This window comes from Thunnus maccoyii, chromosome 4 (genome assembly GCF_910596095.1).
Source record: "Thunnus maccoyii chromosome 4, fThuMac1.1, whole genome shotgun sequence".
Classification (NCBI taxonomy): domain Eukaryota; kingdom Metazoa; phylum Chordata; class Actinopteri; order Scombriformes; family Scombridae; genus Thunnus; species Thunnus maccoyii.
This window is the reverse complement of record NC_056536.1, coordinates 521,586-540,229: the sequence shown is the minus strand read 5'-3', so window position 1 is coordinate 540,229 and position 18,644 is coordinate 521,586. Positions and strand designations below refer to the sequence as shown.

Genomic DNA, 18,644 nt, shown 5'->3' with positions numbered 1-18,644 from the left:
TCCTGATAATGAGCAGATGGATGCGGGGTGTACCATGCGCTGCACTGTGTTGGTTGATACAACAGGAGGAAGTGAAACTCAAACATTTCCTGTTCAATGTGTCTGTGAAGCTACATCTGGTCTAAAGCACCATCTAGTGGTCCAGAGGGTTTCATACTCTGAGAGTGAGGACTACAAGACACTCAACACTTTCTTGTAAAATTTAGCAAAACAAACTCCAACAATGAAAAAAGGTAGCCTGTTATCTTTATAACCATTTATTTACATTGTTTTTGTTCTTCACCTATAAGAAAATCACACTGATAAAAAACAAGCATTAATAACTAAAACATTTAAATATACACACTGTAAAACAATCAGCTATTTGACCACAAAATACAGACTGTATACAATCACTAGAGCGACCCAAAGTAGATAGACATTGTAATTATAGATCCCCCTCAACTCACATCACCATTAAAGGGCCAGTTCACCATAATCACAACTAAAAAGATCCACTTACCCTCTTGGTGTTGGGCCATGCAGATAGTTTGAGTTTTATCAGTTGAGTCTTGAGAAGTTGAGTCAGTTTTCATGGGAACCATTTCTTTGGTAGAAAGTAAGTGGGAAATAGTTTTTTTGTTGTAATCTGGGTGAACTGAGCCTTTAACCCAAACAGAGTTTCCCCCACAATGACACTGAAGTAGTATCCAGGTATGAAACATGTCCAGAAAACTATATTTTGTAATGTGCGGATGATCCTCCAGCTCTGTGGCTGGTAACGGGAGCACCGAGCACACAGACACACCCAGCGAGTCACTTCCTCACAGCAGTTTGTCTGTAGGTGCAAGCTGACTGCATGGAAACCACATCTCTGGTAGATCTGCATGACATGTTGATTAGGAGTGGAAAGGCGGTCACAGCTCAACACTGACAAGTCAGAGGTGTTTGAAGACTAAAGACCTGAAGTGCCTGTCAGATCATCTGAAACCCTTCTGACGGCAGATTGTGGTTGGAGTGGTGGTGGTGGGGCGGGGGCTGTATCCAGTTTTGTAACTTTCAAATAGAAAGTGACAACCTGTCCACTTCACAGACTTCACTCTCCATGTGATCAAGTGAATGCCACACAATGACTGTTGGAGGAGAGACTCAGAGTGTCGTCAGGACTACGAGGACACAGGAAGACCAAGAGTTGATGTAGAGAGATCAGGGAGGCAGTAAGGTGTGATGGCGTCCAGTGTGGACTCTGGACAACACATCTTAAAAACCGGTTCTGATTCATATTAAGACCTCAACGACCACACGAGTGACGAGACTGAAGGTAAAAGAAATAAAAGCACTATGAACCTCACAACTACAGAATCTCAATTTATTATTTTTGTTTACTTTTTTTTAGTGTTTTATAATTCAAGTCCAAATAAATACAAACGATAAACAACAAAACATAGAAAATCTCAGTTTAGAGAGAAACAGAATCATATTTGCTCTCAGACGGTTCGAGTCCATTGATGGTTGTTCAGAACTGGTTGTTAGGATGTGTTGTCCCTGTTTATAGAAACAGCTTCACTCAAAGGGGGGCGGGGGGCGGGGGGGGACACCAGCAGTCATAGTGTTGCACTCGGCTGTTCACATGAAGAGTGACATAAATAGTTGCATTATGAATGATAAGGCTTGAGAGAGAAGACTGACTCCTGACTCCTCCCTCACCGCCACACAGCTGGCCAATCGCTGCGTGAGGAGGGCGTCAACGTCAGCTTGTCTGTTTTGGAGAGGGGGGGTGGGGGGGGGTTTAATGGGACAACCCTGCATTGTTTTGCTGAGCCTTCTGCGTTGGCTCCCCCGCTGACTCAGAGCACTGCCCCCATTCAGATGACTGAGGGGGGGGGGTTGTGCGTTGGGGCTGCAGGGCTGCAGAGGCCTGTGGCGAGAAAACTGATCTAGAATGAAAAACGCAACCCAACATCACAGCCAGCGATCAGACTGATCAGAGCTGCCATGAGAACGAGGGGAGGACGTTTCCTTTTGTTTGATAACTTTAAAAGTAAAGTTAGACTTTACTGTCATTTAACGGAAAAAGACGAGAGAGAGAGAGAGAGAGAGAGAGTCGAATGAGAGGAATAAAACGTTATTTTCTGATTGGTTCACAGTGATTACAAATAAACAACCTCACCCCCCCTGCAGATGTGCGCCGCAGCGTCTGGTTTGGTCTGAACACGGCCAGAGTGGAAGCCTGCTCACTGACACAGTTTCTTTTCATCTCTATTATTTTTCTACGAATGTGCCGACTGTTTGCCCAAAACCTTTCATGACAACTGTGTGATCATTTGTTGGAGAATTACTCTTCCATCAGTGTCCACGTTCTGTCACTCAGGCGTCGACATAATGATCTGTTCCTCAGAGTAGCCACAACATGTAAAATACGACTCCAATAATACTTTTAAAAAGTTCATGACAGTTTATAACGGACCTGACAGCAGCTGAATCCATCTCGTCGTCCACCAGGCGGATCAGACCAAACTCACACTGAACACCGTCACTGAATATCTACCTTGTACATTTAGTTTACCTGGTTTAATCCGTACGTGGCCTCCTGGATTCATGTAGATTATTAACACAGTGCAGTTGTTATAAGTTTCCAGTTTATTACATCGTCTCCCACCCGCAGTGACATCACTACAGCGCTCTGACAAGTCAAAACACACCAAAGACCCAAGTTGTAGTAAACTGCAATTATCACCCACATGTCAGGAAAAGTCTCGGGCAAATAACCAGCGACAGTAAAGGTTCAATGAAGAAGTAAACGGCCGTTCATTCATGTGCTGCACTCCGTATGGACGGGCTAATATACACGCTAGATCACTCTTCTATCATCTATCCTGAAATTTAAAATGGGACGGAGAAAGATATCTTAAAGCACTGATGCAGTGTTCAGTTGATGGGAAACCAAGAGGCTCTGCACTCTGTCGGAGTATGTTAGGTTGCAGTTTGTCATGTTCACATGTTGGACTTCAGCTTTCATGAAGTCAGGAAAAAGAAACATTTGTATAAAAATCTGTACAATTTTCCACATCTTTCCCCGGATGACTGTTCTGTTACCAGCGGTACCGTGTCAGAACAGGTATTTTCTACACGAGTCTGATCCACACCGGCACTCCACTCGAATCCTCTTCTTCGGAGAGCTGGGGAGTCCCGCTAAACTGAAACTGGAGTCCATTTTGGTGCTTTCTGTGTCGACTGGATCAACTGGAAACAAACAAAAGTCAGGTTGGTGAGTTATTTTTCATCTCATATTCTCAGTTTGACCTGCACACCTCTAAACGTTCAGCTGACTATTGACCCTGCAGAGTAAACTAACAACGCCTCGGTCCTCAGACCTTCATCAGTAAAGATTCATATGAACAAAGAGCAGCGGTACGATATATATGTAGATGTAAAACATAGACAGAAGGCTTCGGTAGCAGCCAGCGGCCACCAGGACAAACTCCAGAAAGAGTCTAGCTGTGTTGATGTGTCCAGTCCAGCAGCCTGTGTGGCCCACTGTGGTTCTGTGTGGTTCATGTCTCTGCAGCTCCAAACACCCGTTTAGATTGTGTGGAAGCAGCCAAACACAGTTCAGGACACTGAGGGATCCAGCAGTGGACTGTTGCTGAAGGACTTAAAGGTTGCTCAGATCTAGAAAAACCGAAGCATCCACTTCAAGTAGTTCTGCATTTAGCAGATTTACCCAGATTCAGAACCACAGCCCTCTAGAGACCAGTGAAACCAGTCTGGTGGTTTTCACTGGACTTAGCTTACAGTCACACATCAGTAGAAGACTAAAGACTGACAGCTTACATGTAGAAAACAATCAAATCTTTTTGATTGGCAAAGTTAACTGAGAATCAACTGATATTTTGATCATCATGCCGCCAAGAAAGACTTGTTGATAAACCGGTGACCACAATGGAACCAGGTCTGTGAGGAAGCAGAGATATGTGGATTAGACAGAGAAAGGCTTGATGGAGGTTCTTGGGATGAAACTACAGATGTTTCCTGACCTGATGACAGACGTTACAACAAAAGGGCTCAATTCTCACATTGTTCTAAAACACAACCAAAGACCTGCAACTTAAAATCATCTGCAAACACACATCGATTAAATCATGAATTCACCCCAAACCTGAAAAAAAAGAAAGAAAAATATCTAAATTTCAGGGCTGAGAATCTGGAAAAGAATGAAGGACGCCGTCGTCAAAGACCAACAGATGTTTAAATGCAAAACATTATTCCTGCAGTTCAGCAGGATTTTCCGTGAGTCTAGACATCATCTCCAAAGATCTTTCATAGTTAAAACTGATACTGTTTAAGACATTTTCTGGCCTTAAATCTTAAAAACCTAGTTTAAAACCTTTTAAGACTTTTTGAAGGATCTGTGGACGTCCTGGTTTAAATCTGCTGAGTCAGACGTCACTTACTTTGCATCTTGTAGTCGAAGGTGAGCTCCTCTCCCACCTGGATGGCTCGTGTTGAAAACAAAGCGATTCTCGGGAGCCTCTCGTCAATGTTGTCGATGAACACGTTGAATACCTGCAGGTTGGGGTTACACTGCCAAAAGAGCAAAACCAGGTGTGAGGAACTGTTGAACCAGTCTGACTCAATAAACTGCGTCATGATCACTGCACATTTACTCTACAGATGTACAGACAGCTAGATTATTAAAAATAAACAATCTTCCCATCAATCATGATTTTTATCTGAATGATCCAGTATCGATTCTCTTTGCATATCGGCCATCTCTTAGTAAACTAAACGTTGTGTGTATTCAGTGGTTACTTCTTGTAGACCTGCGTTAAATGAGAAGCTTTATTGTCGTTAACGGTATCGGTTGTCCTGCTCCAGACAGAGGCAGCAGTAAAACATTATCAGTTATGACTATAACAAACAAGATTTGCAGATTATTTTATCTCATATCAGAAAACATTAGTTGTGATGGTGACATCACATCTGTCCGGCCAGTCATGATCAACAGCAGGAACTAAAGCAGAACCCGGGACTGTGGTTACGTTATGTTTCCTGCAGGGGAACTGGGCTCCTCCAGAACTGGTGTTGATGACAAGTTCTGGGGTGTGTTTGAAATCACATCCTAACATACTGCCTCCTACATTCTCAAACAGTATGTGCTGCATACTGCGTACTGAATGAACGATTAAGTATGCCTTCACTAGCAGACTGTTTACACTGAAGTGTGCAGCCAAATATCCCAGAATGCATTTCACACCAACCGGCAGCAATAGCGGAGATTTTAAAGAAGGTTAAAAGCTGTTGTAATTTTCGTTGTAGCTAATATGTCATTTTATTCATTTTTAATATTTTTTCAGGCGAGAAAGTAACCATATAGATTAACAAAGTGTGGTCAGTTTTCGGAGATGTGAGGAGCCGCTGGTCGGGACCAGCCCGTCATCTCAGCTGCTCGCAGCCCGACTCCTGCGTCGTCATCCCGGGAAGAACATGATCCATGAACTGATCTGTGCAGCTCTCTGGTGATTCACCGCTGGCTCTAATGTCTCCGCAGCATTTAGATATATGATATAAATCCTTTTGGAAGATAAATGTTGGTCTCACAGATGAAATCTAACAGTTGCAGCTGCAACATTAGTTTGAATGTAAAGTAAAGCTTCGTGTTTTTACTGGACAGAACAGCAGCGCTGCCTCTACGGCTCTACAGACTGTCACCACATTTCAATAAATATAAATTAATAAAATGAACAGATCAGTCTATATTACATTTTGTTTTATTTTATTAAGCTACATAACAGTTTGGATTTTTATTCCAGTTACATTACAGACTGAATAACATCATTTACTGCAGCTCTCTTGTTAGTGGAGCTTTGAGTTGAGATTATTTTGTCTCAGTACAGTCAGATACGTAACCGCGGGAACATGATTTCAGGTGGGGGTCCGGGGTTACCGACTATTACCCCCCCACAAAAGTGTTTGAGTTCATTTAATACCTGCAGCGACCCCCCCCCCCCCCCCCCCGCAGAGGCACATCGGTGTAACTTCATTGATTATTTAAATATCCAGACACACCGACAGGTTCGGTCAGGATCTAATATTAATTAATGTTCTGTGATCTATTACACAGCCCAGGTTCATACAAGCAGCCGTCCTCCTGATAATTCCCTGAGCTCCATCAGAACTGTCTAAAAATATTATTTCACAAGCTAAAAGATTAATTCTCTTTCCCCGGAGAGTTTGTTTTGCTTGTTTGTTTTTTGTTCTGTTTCACTTTACATTCAGATAAACTAATGTGGCAGCTACGATCGTTAGATTTCATCTGTGAGACCAACATTTATCTTCCAGAAGGATTTATATCATGTAACAAAGAGCTGCAACGATCAGTTCATGGATCATGTTCTCCCCAAGATGACGACGGACGTTGACCGTCAGATCATCTCAGGAGTCGGGCTGCTAGCAGCTGAGATGAGCGGCTGGTCCCGGCCAGCGGCGGCTCACATCTCCGAAAATGTTGCAGCAGATTTACAACCAGGCGTTATTTGGATAACTTGACCCCATATTGTGAATCTAAATGGTTACTTTCTCTCCTGAAAAAATATTAAAACTTAATAAAGTGGCATATTAACAGTCCTACAGCCAAAACTACACCAGCTTCTAGCCTGGCTCATCTCCTCCGTTTCGTGGTCTGAAGAGACGCAATGCATTGTGGGGCAGTTGAGTACGTCCAGTAAGCTCACGCCACATACTCAGAAATTCTTGATAATGTAGAATACATCCGGGTATTTCTCACATACACAAAATCCACAAACTATGCAGTTGGAACGTACTAAATACTCAATGTGACATCATACTTAGTATGAATAGTACGTTAGTCTGTGGTTTCGAACACGGCCCCGGTGTCGGGACACAGCGCTGTGACCCTTCAACCTCCTGCAGGTCTCTACACAGTTCTCGACACTCACACTGTGGTTGACAAAGTGAGAGATGTTGCCTTGATGTGCTGCATCCACTGTGTACACGTCCTCCACATAGTCCAGATCAAACAGGTACGTGGAGCCTTGGCGGTCGTAGACGTGGCCCCGCCTCTCTGCTTCATCTGTCGTGATGATCTGAAGGAAACAGTTCAAACAGGAAAGTACTGAAAATGTTCATATATTTTCATATTTTGTCATTTTGGATTCAACACAACAACTGAAACCTGATGTGTAGTAACAGTATCAGTGTTATTAAACCCAAACATGGACGTTAAGTGACTAGAAAAGTAGAATTAATCCTTTAAAACTTACTTTAAGTCACTGGGTTCACTTCTTGTTGAACATATTGGATCAAATTATATTAAAAGGGTATTTCTAGTATTAATCTCATCATTTAAAGTGTATTCAGTCTCCTTCACTTGTTTCACATTCTGTTATGTTGCAGCCTTTTACTAAAATCATTTAAATTCATTTTTCCCTCATCAATCTACACTCAACTACCCCATAACGACGACGCAAACAACAGGATTTTAGAAAACTGAAATATCACATTTACTATAACAATAATAATATAAATGATCATCTTTGAGATGTTTCTACACCTTGACTGGTGTCCATCTGTGTTAAATCCAATTGATTGGGCAGATTTGGAAAGGAAAACACCTGCTATACACGTCTCACAGCTGACGATACATATCAGAGCAAAAACCATGACGTGGAAGGAAGTGTCCGCAGAGCTCAGAGACGGGGTTGAGTCCAGGTACATATCTGATGAAGACTACAAACATTTCTGCTGTATTGAAGGTTCAGCTCCGCTCAGCCGCCTCCATAATACTTAAAGGGAAGAAGTTTGGAACAACCAGGACTCTTCATACAGATCGGTTCAACATATCGAACAAGTAAATAAATAAAATCAATTCATACATTTAATCAAAATTGCTGGAACCTTCGATAGTAAATAAGCCGTAACATTATCATATAAATGTTAAACAGATTACCCAAAGACAGACTTCAGTCTGACTGGTTTTATATGAAATAACTGTCAGTCCTGATCTACATGGTGGAGTGATGTGTGTTCGCTGTAGCTAACGTTAGTCCAGCTGTTGGAATACTGTCGCTCCAACTTACTGCCACCACTAAAACGCATTTACACTCAGAGCAGAGTGTCGTTTATATAGTTCATCACTAACGTGTTGATGTGGTTGGAAACGTGTGATTAGCGTCCTGCTAGTCCTGGATGTTAGCATCGTAGCGCTGCTCTCTGCCGTCCGACACTCAGCTCTCAGCCTGCATTAAGCGAACAGCTGCTTCTGTTCAAGATGCTAGTTTAGCGTTAGCATTAGCCTCAGATAGCTAAACTGGACATCAGCCAAACATCGACTCCGTGGAATTTTCACAACTTTATGTTTGTTTTCATCAACGCGACAGCGAGCAGATCGAGGAACACTGTGACTTTTTTCTTCCTTGTTTGTTTTACAGTTTGTGCGTCGCTGAACCAAACACTCCTGTAACCACCTGATGAACAAGGCTCCACCTGGTGGTGCAACCGCATACTGCAGCTAATCTACAGAGCATTTCCTGACAGTTACACTGCTCGTCCCTCATCCTCTGTATTATCAGTTAATATGTTAGTCGGTTAAATTATTAACAGCAAGTGATTTATCATTGATCTCCCTACACGACATCATCTAACTTCAAACAAAACATCCATTTCAGCTGAAACACTATCTCATGAAATGAACCATTCACAAGACTCTGATTATTTGTATTGAACAATACAGACAATTGTGAATTATGACTAATATCTATTTCACATATTCATTCATTAAAACACTTTTTTGTTTGCTAAAACAGGAAGATCAAAGTAAGATGATAAGGCTCCACGTCATATCAGTCATGATCAACAAAATAGATAATATAATTAGATTGATAAGAGCTGCAACTAAGAATTATTATTATTAAAAATGTTCCTAGAGCTCAAGTTGACATCATCAAATGTCTTTTTGTCCAAGCAAAAGTCCTCAACAGTAATGTTTAATTTACTGTGAAGGCCTTTACACTCCGGGGACATGATGAAGAAACGACATGATGAACACTTCGCATCAAAACTGTTCAAACTGACGGCGAAACAAATTTGTGACAGAAACACGAATTTTCAAAAGAATTTCACAGAGAAGCTGAACGCAGGTCAGGATATAACACTCTCCTCTTCTTCTGTTGAGTGAGGAAGAGGAGGAAAGATCATCAACATCATGCAGTGATGATGATGATGATGATGATGATGATGATGATGATGATGATGATGATATCCGACCTGTGTTCAGCGTCTCTGTCAGCCGCACAAACTGCTTCACCAGCTGATTGACGGCACAAATTTACTGAACCAGTAAATGCAGCGTTAGCATTTATAAATACGTGATGATGATGATGATGATGATGATGCATGAATCAATATATTGATTGACTGATTTCTTTGATTGTGCAGCCTTCCTGTCTGTCTGCAGTGAAACAGGTGAGCTCACAGACAGACTGATCAATCAATGTCGACACCGTCGATACATTCTGACATCAGCGCCCTCGCAGGCCTTCATCATGAACAGTAAACAGCTGTCTGTGCAGATTACATCACTTTTAATATTAAAATAATATTTCTCTCATTTCAGAAGCTGGAATCAACATTTTTGCTCTGAAATGACTGAACAGAATAGTTGCAGATCCGTGTTTTGTCATTTGACTATCAGATTAATCAATAATCACTTCAGTGGTAGATTTAATGAACATGTTATCTCCATCAGCAGGATGATTGAGCCTTAAAGCTCGTACTCAACATTGTTAACGTCCCGACGAGGCTGACAGCTGCAGTGAGCGGAGCTGGCGATGGTCATTAAGACTTCAACAGTAGAATAAGTCTGTCAGTGATGCAGCCTGAGAGAGAACAGACTGGACTGATTATCGTCTGTGATACCTGATATAACAGCTACAGGAGTCTCATGTTTTAATGCGGTTGTTCATCGTTTGTGATGTGAAAACGTCAGAAATAAAAAGTTTACATCCTGGTTTCAGTTCAGTTATAAAACGCACCGCGGAGCGTCTCTCCTGCCGGATACACCAACTGAGTGACATCATGAGTCAGATTTTGGTAGAAAACTAACAACAAAGTCTCTCCTCTGTTGCCACGAGTGACCAATAGGATCCAGATATGTCAGCAAAGACATTTTGTTTGTGTCCATCTTGAATTGTTTAATAAAGCTTGAGAGGAGATTTGAATTTCATGAAACTTGCAAAACAAAACTAAGTGAAATGAAACGATCTCCCTCCCGCTTTACTATTCTTTCATCATTCATTTATCCTGCGGTCAGCTGAAGATAATACGACTGTTTTCAGTTAACATATTTAAACTGAAGCGGAGATCAGGAGTAGCTTGTAGCGTGTGCACGTTCACGCGGAGGGGAAACTTCTACAACACCTGCTGCTGTCGGCGCCGCCAGCTGGAGAGTCAACTGGACGGTAGAGGAGGAGACGCAGAGACACAGAGACGCATTTAACAGCGGAGCCGAAGGCGTCAGAGCTCGGAGCAGAAACAGTCAGTCAGTCTGCGTCGCTGCTGTTCTCCATGGTGGTTTATTACATCACTGAAAACTGGTGGTGTACTTTCAGTTAAGGGCTTGGTATCAACCTGTATGAATGAATGAATTTATCAAACATTTGATGACTTTGATGATTTGTACTAGAGCCCGATCGATATATCGGTCAGCCGATATTATCGGCCGATATCAGCTGATCACAGATATCAGTATCAGCGTCGTCAGACGTCAACGTCGTCTGATATGCACCGTGATACTTTCAGTTGTTTAAAGTTGTAAAGTCAGTATTTTATGTATATTTGATCCTTTTGCTTAATTCAAATGTAATATATGTACATGTTTTTACATGTGTTGTGTGATTTTTATTCATAGTTATTTATAATTATTAATTCTCAGTGAAGTTTACTGTTTCAGTGCCCTGAGGTCATTTTATACAATAAAGTTTACAGTTAAACTGTAATATGTCTCCAGTACATATCTTTGTCACCACATCTGAGGGATCATCACAAAGAAATGTTTGTTTATATTCTGTATATGTATCAGATTATCTGCTGATATATCGATTCCATAATGTCTAGTATCATATCAGTCCCAAAAGCCCGGTACTGGTCGAGGTCTAACTAGTGCCGGCCGGTCTTACCTCGCCCACGTACTCCATGACGAATGTGTTCTTCTTGATATGCTGCAGCGTGCGGACGCCCCATCCCCGGCCGTTCTCTGTCTTAAAGATGCACAGGTCGAACTGGATGCCTTTCTGCACCACTCTGTTGGGACAGTCAGGGTCACAGCTGCACTGGGAGTTACACTCATATATGGGCTGTCCCGGTCGGATCCGGACCTGGCCCCGGTCGTTGTAGGCCATGCGGTGCAGAGAGGCCCCGGGGCAGCAGCCGTTCACTGGCTCCTCAAAACAGTTCTTACACTCACAACCCACAGCCATCTCGTCTAATACGATGCCCTGGCCCACTTTGTAATTGTTGATGTAGGTGAAGTTTTTCGGTGGGCCCTCAAGGTCCACGTCGTTCTGGACAAAGATGCGACCGGGGTGGTTGCGAGTGTAGTTTAAATGGGCCTCCCAGCGCTGCAGACTCAGACGGAGTTTGGCTTTCTGAATCAGGAAGAACGACACTTCCTTGTCCAGCTTTTTAGGGATGCTGCGTCTCTTGTGGCGCCTCAGCTCCTTTTCCAGATCCATGTGGAACTGCTTCATCAGTTTGGGGCATTTGAGGTTCCTCCTGGGTTCCCAGGTGTTGTCTGACTCTGGGAAGCCCCTCCATTTGACCAGGTAGAATTCCTCCTCCTGAAACACACAACAACTTCAATTTGAGCTGAAGATTGGATTCTTTCTGATCCCTTACAGTGTTTCCCCTAGGACTTCTTTCAGGGGGGGTGGACCCCCAGACCCCCAGAAACTACTAGTGTTGTAGGTAGGGATGGGCGCCCTATCGTTAGGGTTTTATTGATACTACGACTATTAGGGGTGTGTGATCTGATGATGTTAGATCGTGAACGATTAAAATGTCTCCACAGTCTGACTCTACAGAGATAGTTGGTATTGAGCCACAGCGCACAACGAATCAGTCCAGCTCCTTGACGGAGCGCAGTCTGCTAGCAGGAAGCTAACGGGTAACAGCACCGACCAGCCAGTACCTCGTATTACATCTTAAATCTGCTGGAGACAATGACCCTAAGACGAGGACGTCAGGTAAACATGAGCTCACAGCAGAGCAAACTATCTGCACGGTTCACATCAGGAGACCAAACTCTTTGTTTTTAACGTTAAACGTCGAGCATCATGACGTCGCCAGCTCACCACTTAGCGCACAGATTTGATTCTTGGTAGCGTGTTTGTGAAATCTACGGCGGTTTTAATGCACATCATGTTAAACTGACAGCTGGGCTGCAGGTAAACGCCACCGTTTAGCGGTTCGCTCACCTGCTGACTGGTAGCAGTAACTTCTGTCATGTGATGTCAGCTCTGGTGTTCTGTGTAGAGCAACAACAGTAACGTTTACGACAGCAGAGTCACAATATAAACTCAGTAATCTCTCACTGGAAACGTCAATAACTAATTAATATTCCTGCTGATGTCAGTCAAAAACCAGCGACAGAGGACAGAGAGCGGAGGCCGCCTGCAAGACGACCATAAAAATACTGCAGCTTCTTAAACTTTTAGAAACTGTTGCAGTGTTGAGGGGCGTCTCTAGTCGCGAGGCGGCCGTGTCACGCATACCTGGCGTCAACAGTGTTGTCATAGCAGCGTACAGTTAAGCAGTTATTGGTATCGGTGTATTTCTCTCCAACGAGCTGAAACGCACTCCCGCTATCCTGCAAGTATCAGTTATATTTGTTTTTATTGGTTGCTTTCAAGAGGGGCGGGGGGGGTCCTGTTGGCGGGGAGGCAAAGGTAGAGGAAACATACATACATCTTTTATCATGTCTGACGTGTTCCTGCACGTCAGCCTTAATATTAAAGAATATTACACTGATACAAACTACTTGTACTTGTTTGATCCTCTAATGAATTCTATTTAAGTCATTTTATGTGTTGTTGTGTTGTTATTGTGTTGTTATTGTGCTCCAAACAGTTGCAGCTCTGCCTGTCAGACAGTCTGTTAGGGTGAAGCCTCACCCAGTCTTATCTGAACTTATCTCTGTGTGCCTGTTGAGAGTTTCTACCCCGGACATGTTCATCAGTTCAGTTTCCTTTAGAAAAACCTCAAGATGAAGCACAAATTAATCTGCACTGAGCAACAGGAACTATAGGAGAGTTGATACTACAGCAGCATGTGTGGTTAAGTTTATAACTCAAAGTGAAATGCCACCAATTCTCCACCTCAGCGTCTGTTTCCAGGTGTTCTACATGAGGAAAGTCGTATTAAGTCTGTGTGAAATCTGATAACAGTGTTTCCCCAGTAACAGTACAAAAAATATGTTTTTAAATGACAAAAATAACACCAAATATCCATTCATTCAGAAATCAGTAACATTTGGGAGCCTCTGAGCAGCGCTGTTTCGAAACATGAGACGACGTCTGTGTCGTTGCCATGGAAACTCCTTTTAAGGAATAAGGCAGTACCGGCGAGTGAGCGAGCGTCAGAAAAGTGACGGTGAATGTGAGCAGAGCAGAGGAGAAGGTCAGCAGTAAGGCCGTATTCACACCAAATCTCTCTCTAGCTCGCTCAATCACTGCTTCTCTCTCTCCCACCCGCTATGCAAACATATTACGCAATGTCGAGAGAGAAAGAGCGAGCGACAGAGAAGTGACCGTGGATGACGGTGAATGCGAGCGGAGCAGCAGGAAGTTGTCAGTGTGTCAGTTAATAAACGCTGCAGCTTCTCAAGACCAAGAAAAGTCACGTCTGTTATTCTCCTAAGTTCTGGAAAAGTGACGGGTGTTAGCTCCAAAGTTAGCAACAATGGGTTAGCCTAACCTGAAGATGCTAAACAGAGAAATAGAAAACAGAGAAATGTGTGGCTGCTGAGTTCACTGTGTCCTGTAACATCCAACAATCCCCCCAAAAACACACCCAGACCTCTGACCTCCCTGTTGGTGGTGGAGTTGTGGGTAAAGCAGGCAAAGAATTAAAAAAAAACAACATCTGCTTCTCCTAAATCAACTTGGATCATTTCTTTGTGTCTGACGATTGTGATGTGAGAGGGGTCACTGGCTCTGGGCCCGTTCTGTAATCAACAATCACCTGAATGTTAGTGAACATAGAAACTCGAGGCTCTCCTGGATAATCTAACAGTCCTACAGATTTATATTCTGACCACCAGTTTACATTATTCACACTTAGTTTCTGAGAGATCACATTTTATCTGTGATTTTAGCAGACAGCATAGAAAACAACAACACCCAGGAGCCTCGGCTGCCGTTGCTATGGAGAAGAAGCCCTGGACGCGAATCGGAGAGAAATTAATTCAAAGTTCTTTGTCGCTGAAGTTGTAAATTGAAAGTGAACAGATTCACTCTTTAGCTCACGCTCGCAGCACACGTGAATTCATTTTAAGCTCGTTAACTGGTTGTTTCTTACTGCAATGTACTTTAGGAGTCATAGTTCAAATCTACCCTGAAAGTTTTAGGTCCACAGTCTTGTACCTTCAACATTTTATTAATGAACACAGTTGTTCATCTTTTGTACAGATGATTTAACAGGAGAGTTTCATGTTGATTCGAGCCGTAGCGGTGCTCAAACTGTGAGTTGTAACGTTGTCTATGAAGAAAATGAACTTCCAGAAACAGACAAACTGATGCTACAATCGTTAGATTTCATCTGTGAGACCAACATTTGTCTCCCAAAAGGAATTACATCATATCAAAATGCTACGAAGACATTAGAGCCCGCAGTAAATACCCACAGGTCAGTTCATCAGATCATTTTCTCCCGCTGGCTGGTCTCACCGGGCCAGCGGCTCCTCACATCTCCGAAAACGTCACAACAGATTTATTTGGATAAACTGAACACATATTGGTCATCTATTTACTTTAAAGCTTAATAAAGTGACACATTAACAATCCTACAGCGAAGCTTCCAACAGCTTTTAGTTTTAAAATCTTGGTCGATGGTCTCTCCCCTTCTGCTACGCAGCCATGATGGTGACCACTGAGGGTGACGAGTGTCCAGCGTTATGAGTCCACCATCCGGGGACTCATAGTGCCCTGCATTTGCCAGACTTGTCAGTGTGAACGCACTTATGCACTCAAAATGGCAAATATAAGAACGGTCTGATTAAACCAGAAATATTAAAGGGACTGATATCACTGAATATCTCACCAGTATATTCATTAATTAATTCATTGATCACTCGACCTGATTATGTGGAACAATATTAAATGATTGTGTTACAGAAACAGTATCACATCAGTATTTCAAACAAACATACTCTGGTTTTTTTTTTGAATTGCCACTGTGGTCATAACAGTGTCTGTCTGTGTACAGTCACATCCATGCTCTGGTTTCCAGTCAGACCAGTCACACCTCCCCCAGCCTGGATGTGACATCAAACTGTCACACTGTGACGTTCAGGATCAAGACTTCCTGGTTCAGGAGGTGTAGTATATAGATAGTATCTGTTGTGTTTGATCTTTTAAAACCTGTCTGGCTGATGATGTTAATTACATTTTCTTTTACTATAACAATAACATGTCATTTCAAACATAGTACAGACTGCGTCAAACATGTCGGTCACACTCCAGCATCATCACCGTCAGGCCTCACCGAGACTTCTGGTACAATAATACTTGTGTTATATCTAGATTGATCTTTAATAGATGTCTGACACTACATGTCAAAATGAGAATTTTTTTTTTTTTTAATTTAGAAAAACACTTGTTTAATGTGTTGGAATCTAATATAAAGGTTTTGCAATAATCAAAGCAAAACTTCTGCTTTTCAATTTGTAATCAGTGTCGGATATTTTTGACTCTTTGTCATTTATGATGCTGATTGTTTTACTTGCTGTAATAACGAGGATTTGGCACTAAACTGTTGCATGGCTGTGCAGTGTGATGGCCATGTGACGCACTCTGTAACAGTCTGAAGCGAGCTGTCAGTTAACAGTCGTGTTATAATAGTGAAACCTCACCTTGGTCTTCTTGTAGTCACAGAGGAACTCCACCTCGTACTCGTTGACGTTGGCTCTGCTGACCCCCAGCTGTTTACAATGCAGCCTCTCTCTGCGACACAGGGCTTCAAGATCATCCCAGGACAGCTTACAGGGCACACTGCAATCTGACACAGCATCTCCCTTTAACTACTGTTACATGAACTGACGCTTCACCAAACTCCCTTCAAAAGTCAGCCGACACAAACCGCCACGGCTCACTGCTCAAAGTGCAAAGCAACATACCGCTATTTCAATAGGTACTGAAACTGTCTGGATGCATGGGTAAATACGGCATACATGTACCGCCATGTGGAGCTTTTTATCTCAATAAAATCTACTTTTTATTTGATAACTCTTTCGCTTTCTACCGCCAAACACGGCGGCGGAGGACGACAGTGACACAGCGCGTTACTTTGCATTATGTTTTAAAAGAAGGTGACTGACAAGTTGTCCTGATAGCGGTTGTATGGGATTAGACACATACTCATCATGGAAACACCAAACATTAATCAGGAAACACATTTAATGCCATTAGGGACATTTACGTGGCGCGGCATGGCGCGTGAAGCTTGCAGAGTAGTTTTGCCCGCTAAACCGCAGCAGACTGCTCACACAACGCAAACTGCACAAATAGCACAACAAACTCTTCAGTTTATGGTTCCTAAAATAAATAACACATTTCTGAACTTAATGACGGTAACTCTGAGTTCATACGCTGAGACAGAGGCCGCATTGAGCTGCACGAGCACTGTAACGTTAGACCACTAACTTCCCAGAGTCTCCGTGATACAACGTTAGGTTAACGCACAACGTCACGTCAACTCAATGAGGAAAGAGTGCACGTTCCGTGTCTTTAAAGGGTTTACATTTACACTAAACCACACAACAAGAGTGGATAACTGTACAATGGAATATAAAATCAATTATCGTCCTTCATGAGTTACCTTTTAAAATTTCCGCCATGTTTTCCGCACAGCCGCCAAAATAGCAGAAACTACATTGGTGGGAAGGATCCTGCAGCAGAGTAGACTTTAGCGGCTGCTGATTGGATGAGCGTCATCTGTCTGACCTCTCATTGGTGCAGGTAGTCACGTGGGGTTTGGGTAGGAAGTCAACACGAAGCCTTTGAATTCTCAGTCAAGTTAGGGAGTCTGTGTACAGGACAGTCCGCCTGCTGTTTGTTGTGGAGCGAAACATTTTACCATTTAACAACAAAAAGCTCCAGAAAATAATCTATGGAACTAAACTAGACAGGTCCGTTTGGGTTTCCATCGCATCTACAAAACCATCAGACCTGCGGAAGATTAAAAAAATGAAAACTTTGTTCCCACAGGTGAAAACAACAGTCATCCTTGTGTTAGATGTTGGCCAATGAATGAATGAATGAAAAGGTGAAATGCTGAGGTCAAAGAGGAGACTGAAAACTCCAGGAAGGCAGGCAGTTTATTGTAGACTCCATCCTCAATTAACAATAAAATGACTAATGATAAAATAAATAAAATTCAAGACTTTTACAACAACACTTGACTGCTTTCATGTAGGATTTGAATGCAGGACTTTTACTTCTTATGGAGTATTTTTACATTGTCATATTATTCCTTTCACTTAAAGTCCACCATGACCAAGGTACATTTTAACTGTTTCTTCAATACAACAACACTGGCAGAAACCAGAAAGAAGTTGTTTTTTCCTTTTTTAAAAAAAAATTTTGGGCAATAAACACAAATTCAGCTCGATTTGTTGTTTTCTGTTCTTACTGACAAAACAAATTTATCACTCAATGTTTCATTTTAATTGTTGGATGGGCCCCTAGCTCCTGACAGACAGACATTACAACCACAGACCACACTTGTATTGACAGCAATGATGATTATAATTAAATAATAATTTATTATTACGCTCTTACTGAGAGGTGCTGCACATAATTTTGTTTTATGACCTACAATGACAGTGAAAATGTTTTCATATCAAATGAACAAGCTGTCTTTCATTTTCAAATGTTCTGTTGGTGCATAAAGTAATGCAACAGTGTTTTATTGTATTACGTGTTCATGTGCAGCTGAGTGACCACAAGGCATTATGTCTGTAAATGAAAACACTTTAGTTTTCCTCAGGACATACTGTGGTCAGTAAAGTCAATAATTCCATAATTAGAAAGATCAATGGTGTAAAACCAACAGCAAACACACCAAAAGTAGTTACCAAAAATGACCAGCAGGTGTCGCACTGTGTGAACCTCCTCATCAAAAGGTTTGTACGCTCAATGTCTCAAAAATAAATAAAAATGTGGAGATGTTGACAGCTAGACAAAAAAAAAAAAATACAGATAGGCATCTGTAGATCGGTGATTATGCAGTGAATAATCTACACAGTGAGCATCATATGAAGCGTCAACTATTGTGCAGTAAATCTGAGCTGATGTGCTGACAGTTCCTCAGCACATCAGCTCTGGTAATGTGACTGATGACTTTTCATTCGGTGGCTCGGCTCCGCTTGCGAC

General features: G+C 42.3%; 1 protein-coding gene across 1 annotated transcript; it reads right to left on the bottom strand.

Annotated features, from left to right (window-relative positions):
* Positions 1-241: 241 nt before the first annotated feature.
* On the bottom strand, positions 242-17,194 carry LOC121896144 (histone-lysine N-methyltransferase SUV39H1-like). Its single transcript, XM_042409843.1, has 6 exons — positions 17,089-17,194; positions 16,124-16,269; positions 11,175-11,834; positions 6,939-7,085; positions 4,434-4,563; positions 242-3,222 (listed from the first exon to the last, which is right to left on the bottom strand). Exons 1-6 carry the CDS (start codon positions 17,105-17,107, stop codon positions 3,089-3,091), a joined length of 1,236 nt encoding a protein of 411 aa, XP_042265777.1. The 5' UTR covers positions 17,108-17,194; the 3' UTR covers positions 242-3,088.
* Between the last annotated feature and the right edge of the window lie 1,450 nt (positions 17,195-18,644).

Excerpts from the sequence above, each read along its gene's own strand:
- LOC121896144 (XM_042409843.1), bottom strand. Across the intron at positions 11,835-16,123 it reads GTGACTACAAGAAGACCAAG|GAGGAGGAATTCTACCTGGT; the intron begins GTGAGGTTTCAC and ends TGTGTGTTTCAG. Across the intron at positions 4,564-6,938 it reads CTCACTTTGTCAACCACAGT|TGTAACCCCAACCTGCAGGT; the intron begins GTGAGTGTCGAG and ends CTCTTTTGGCAG.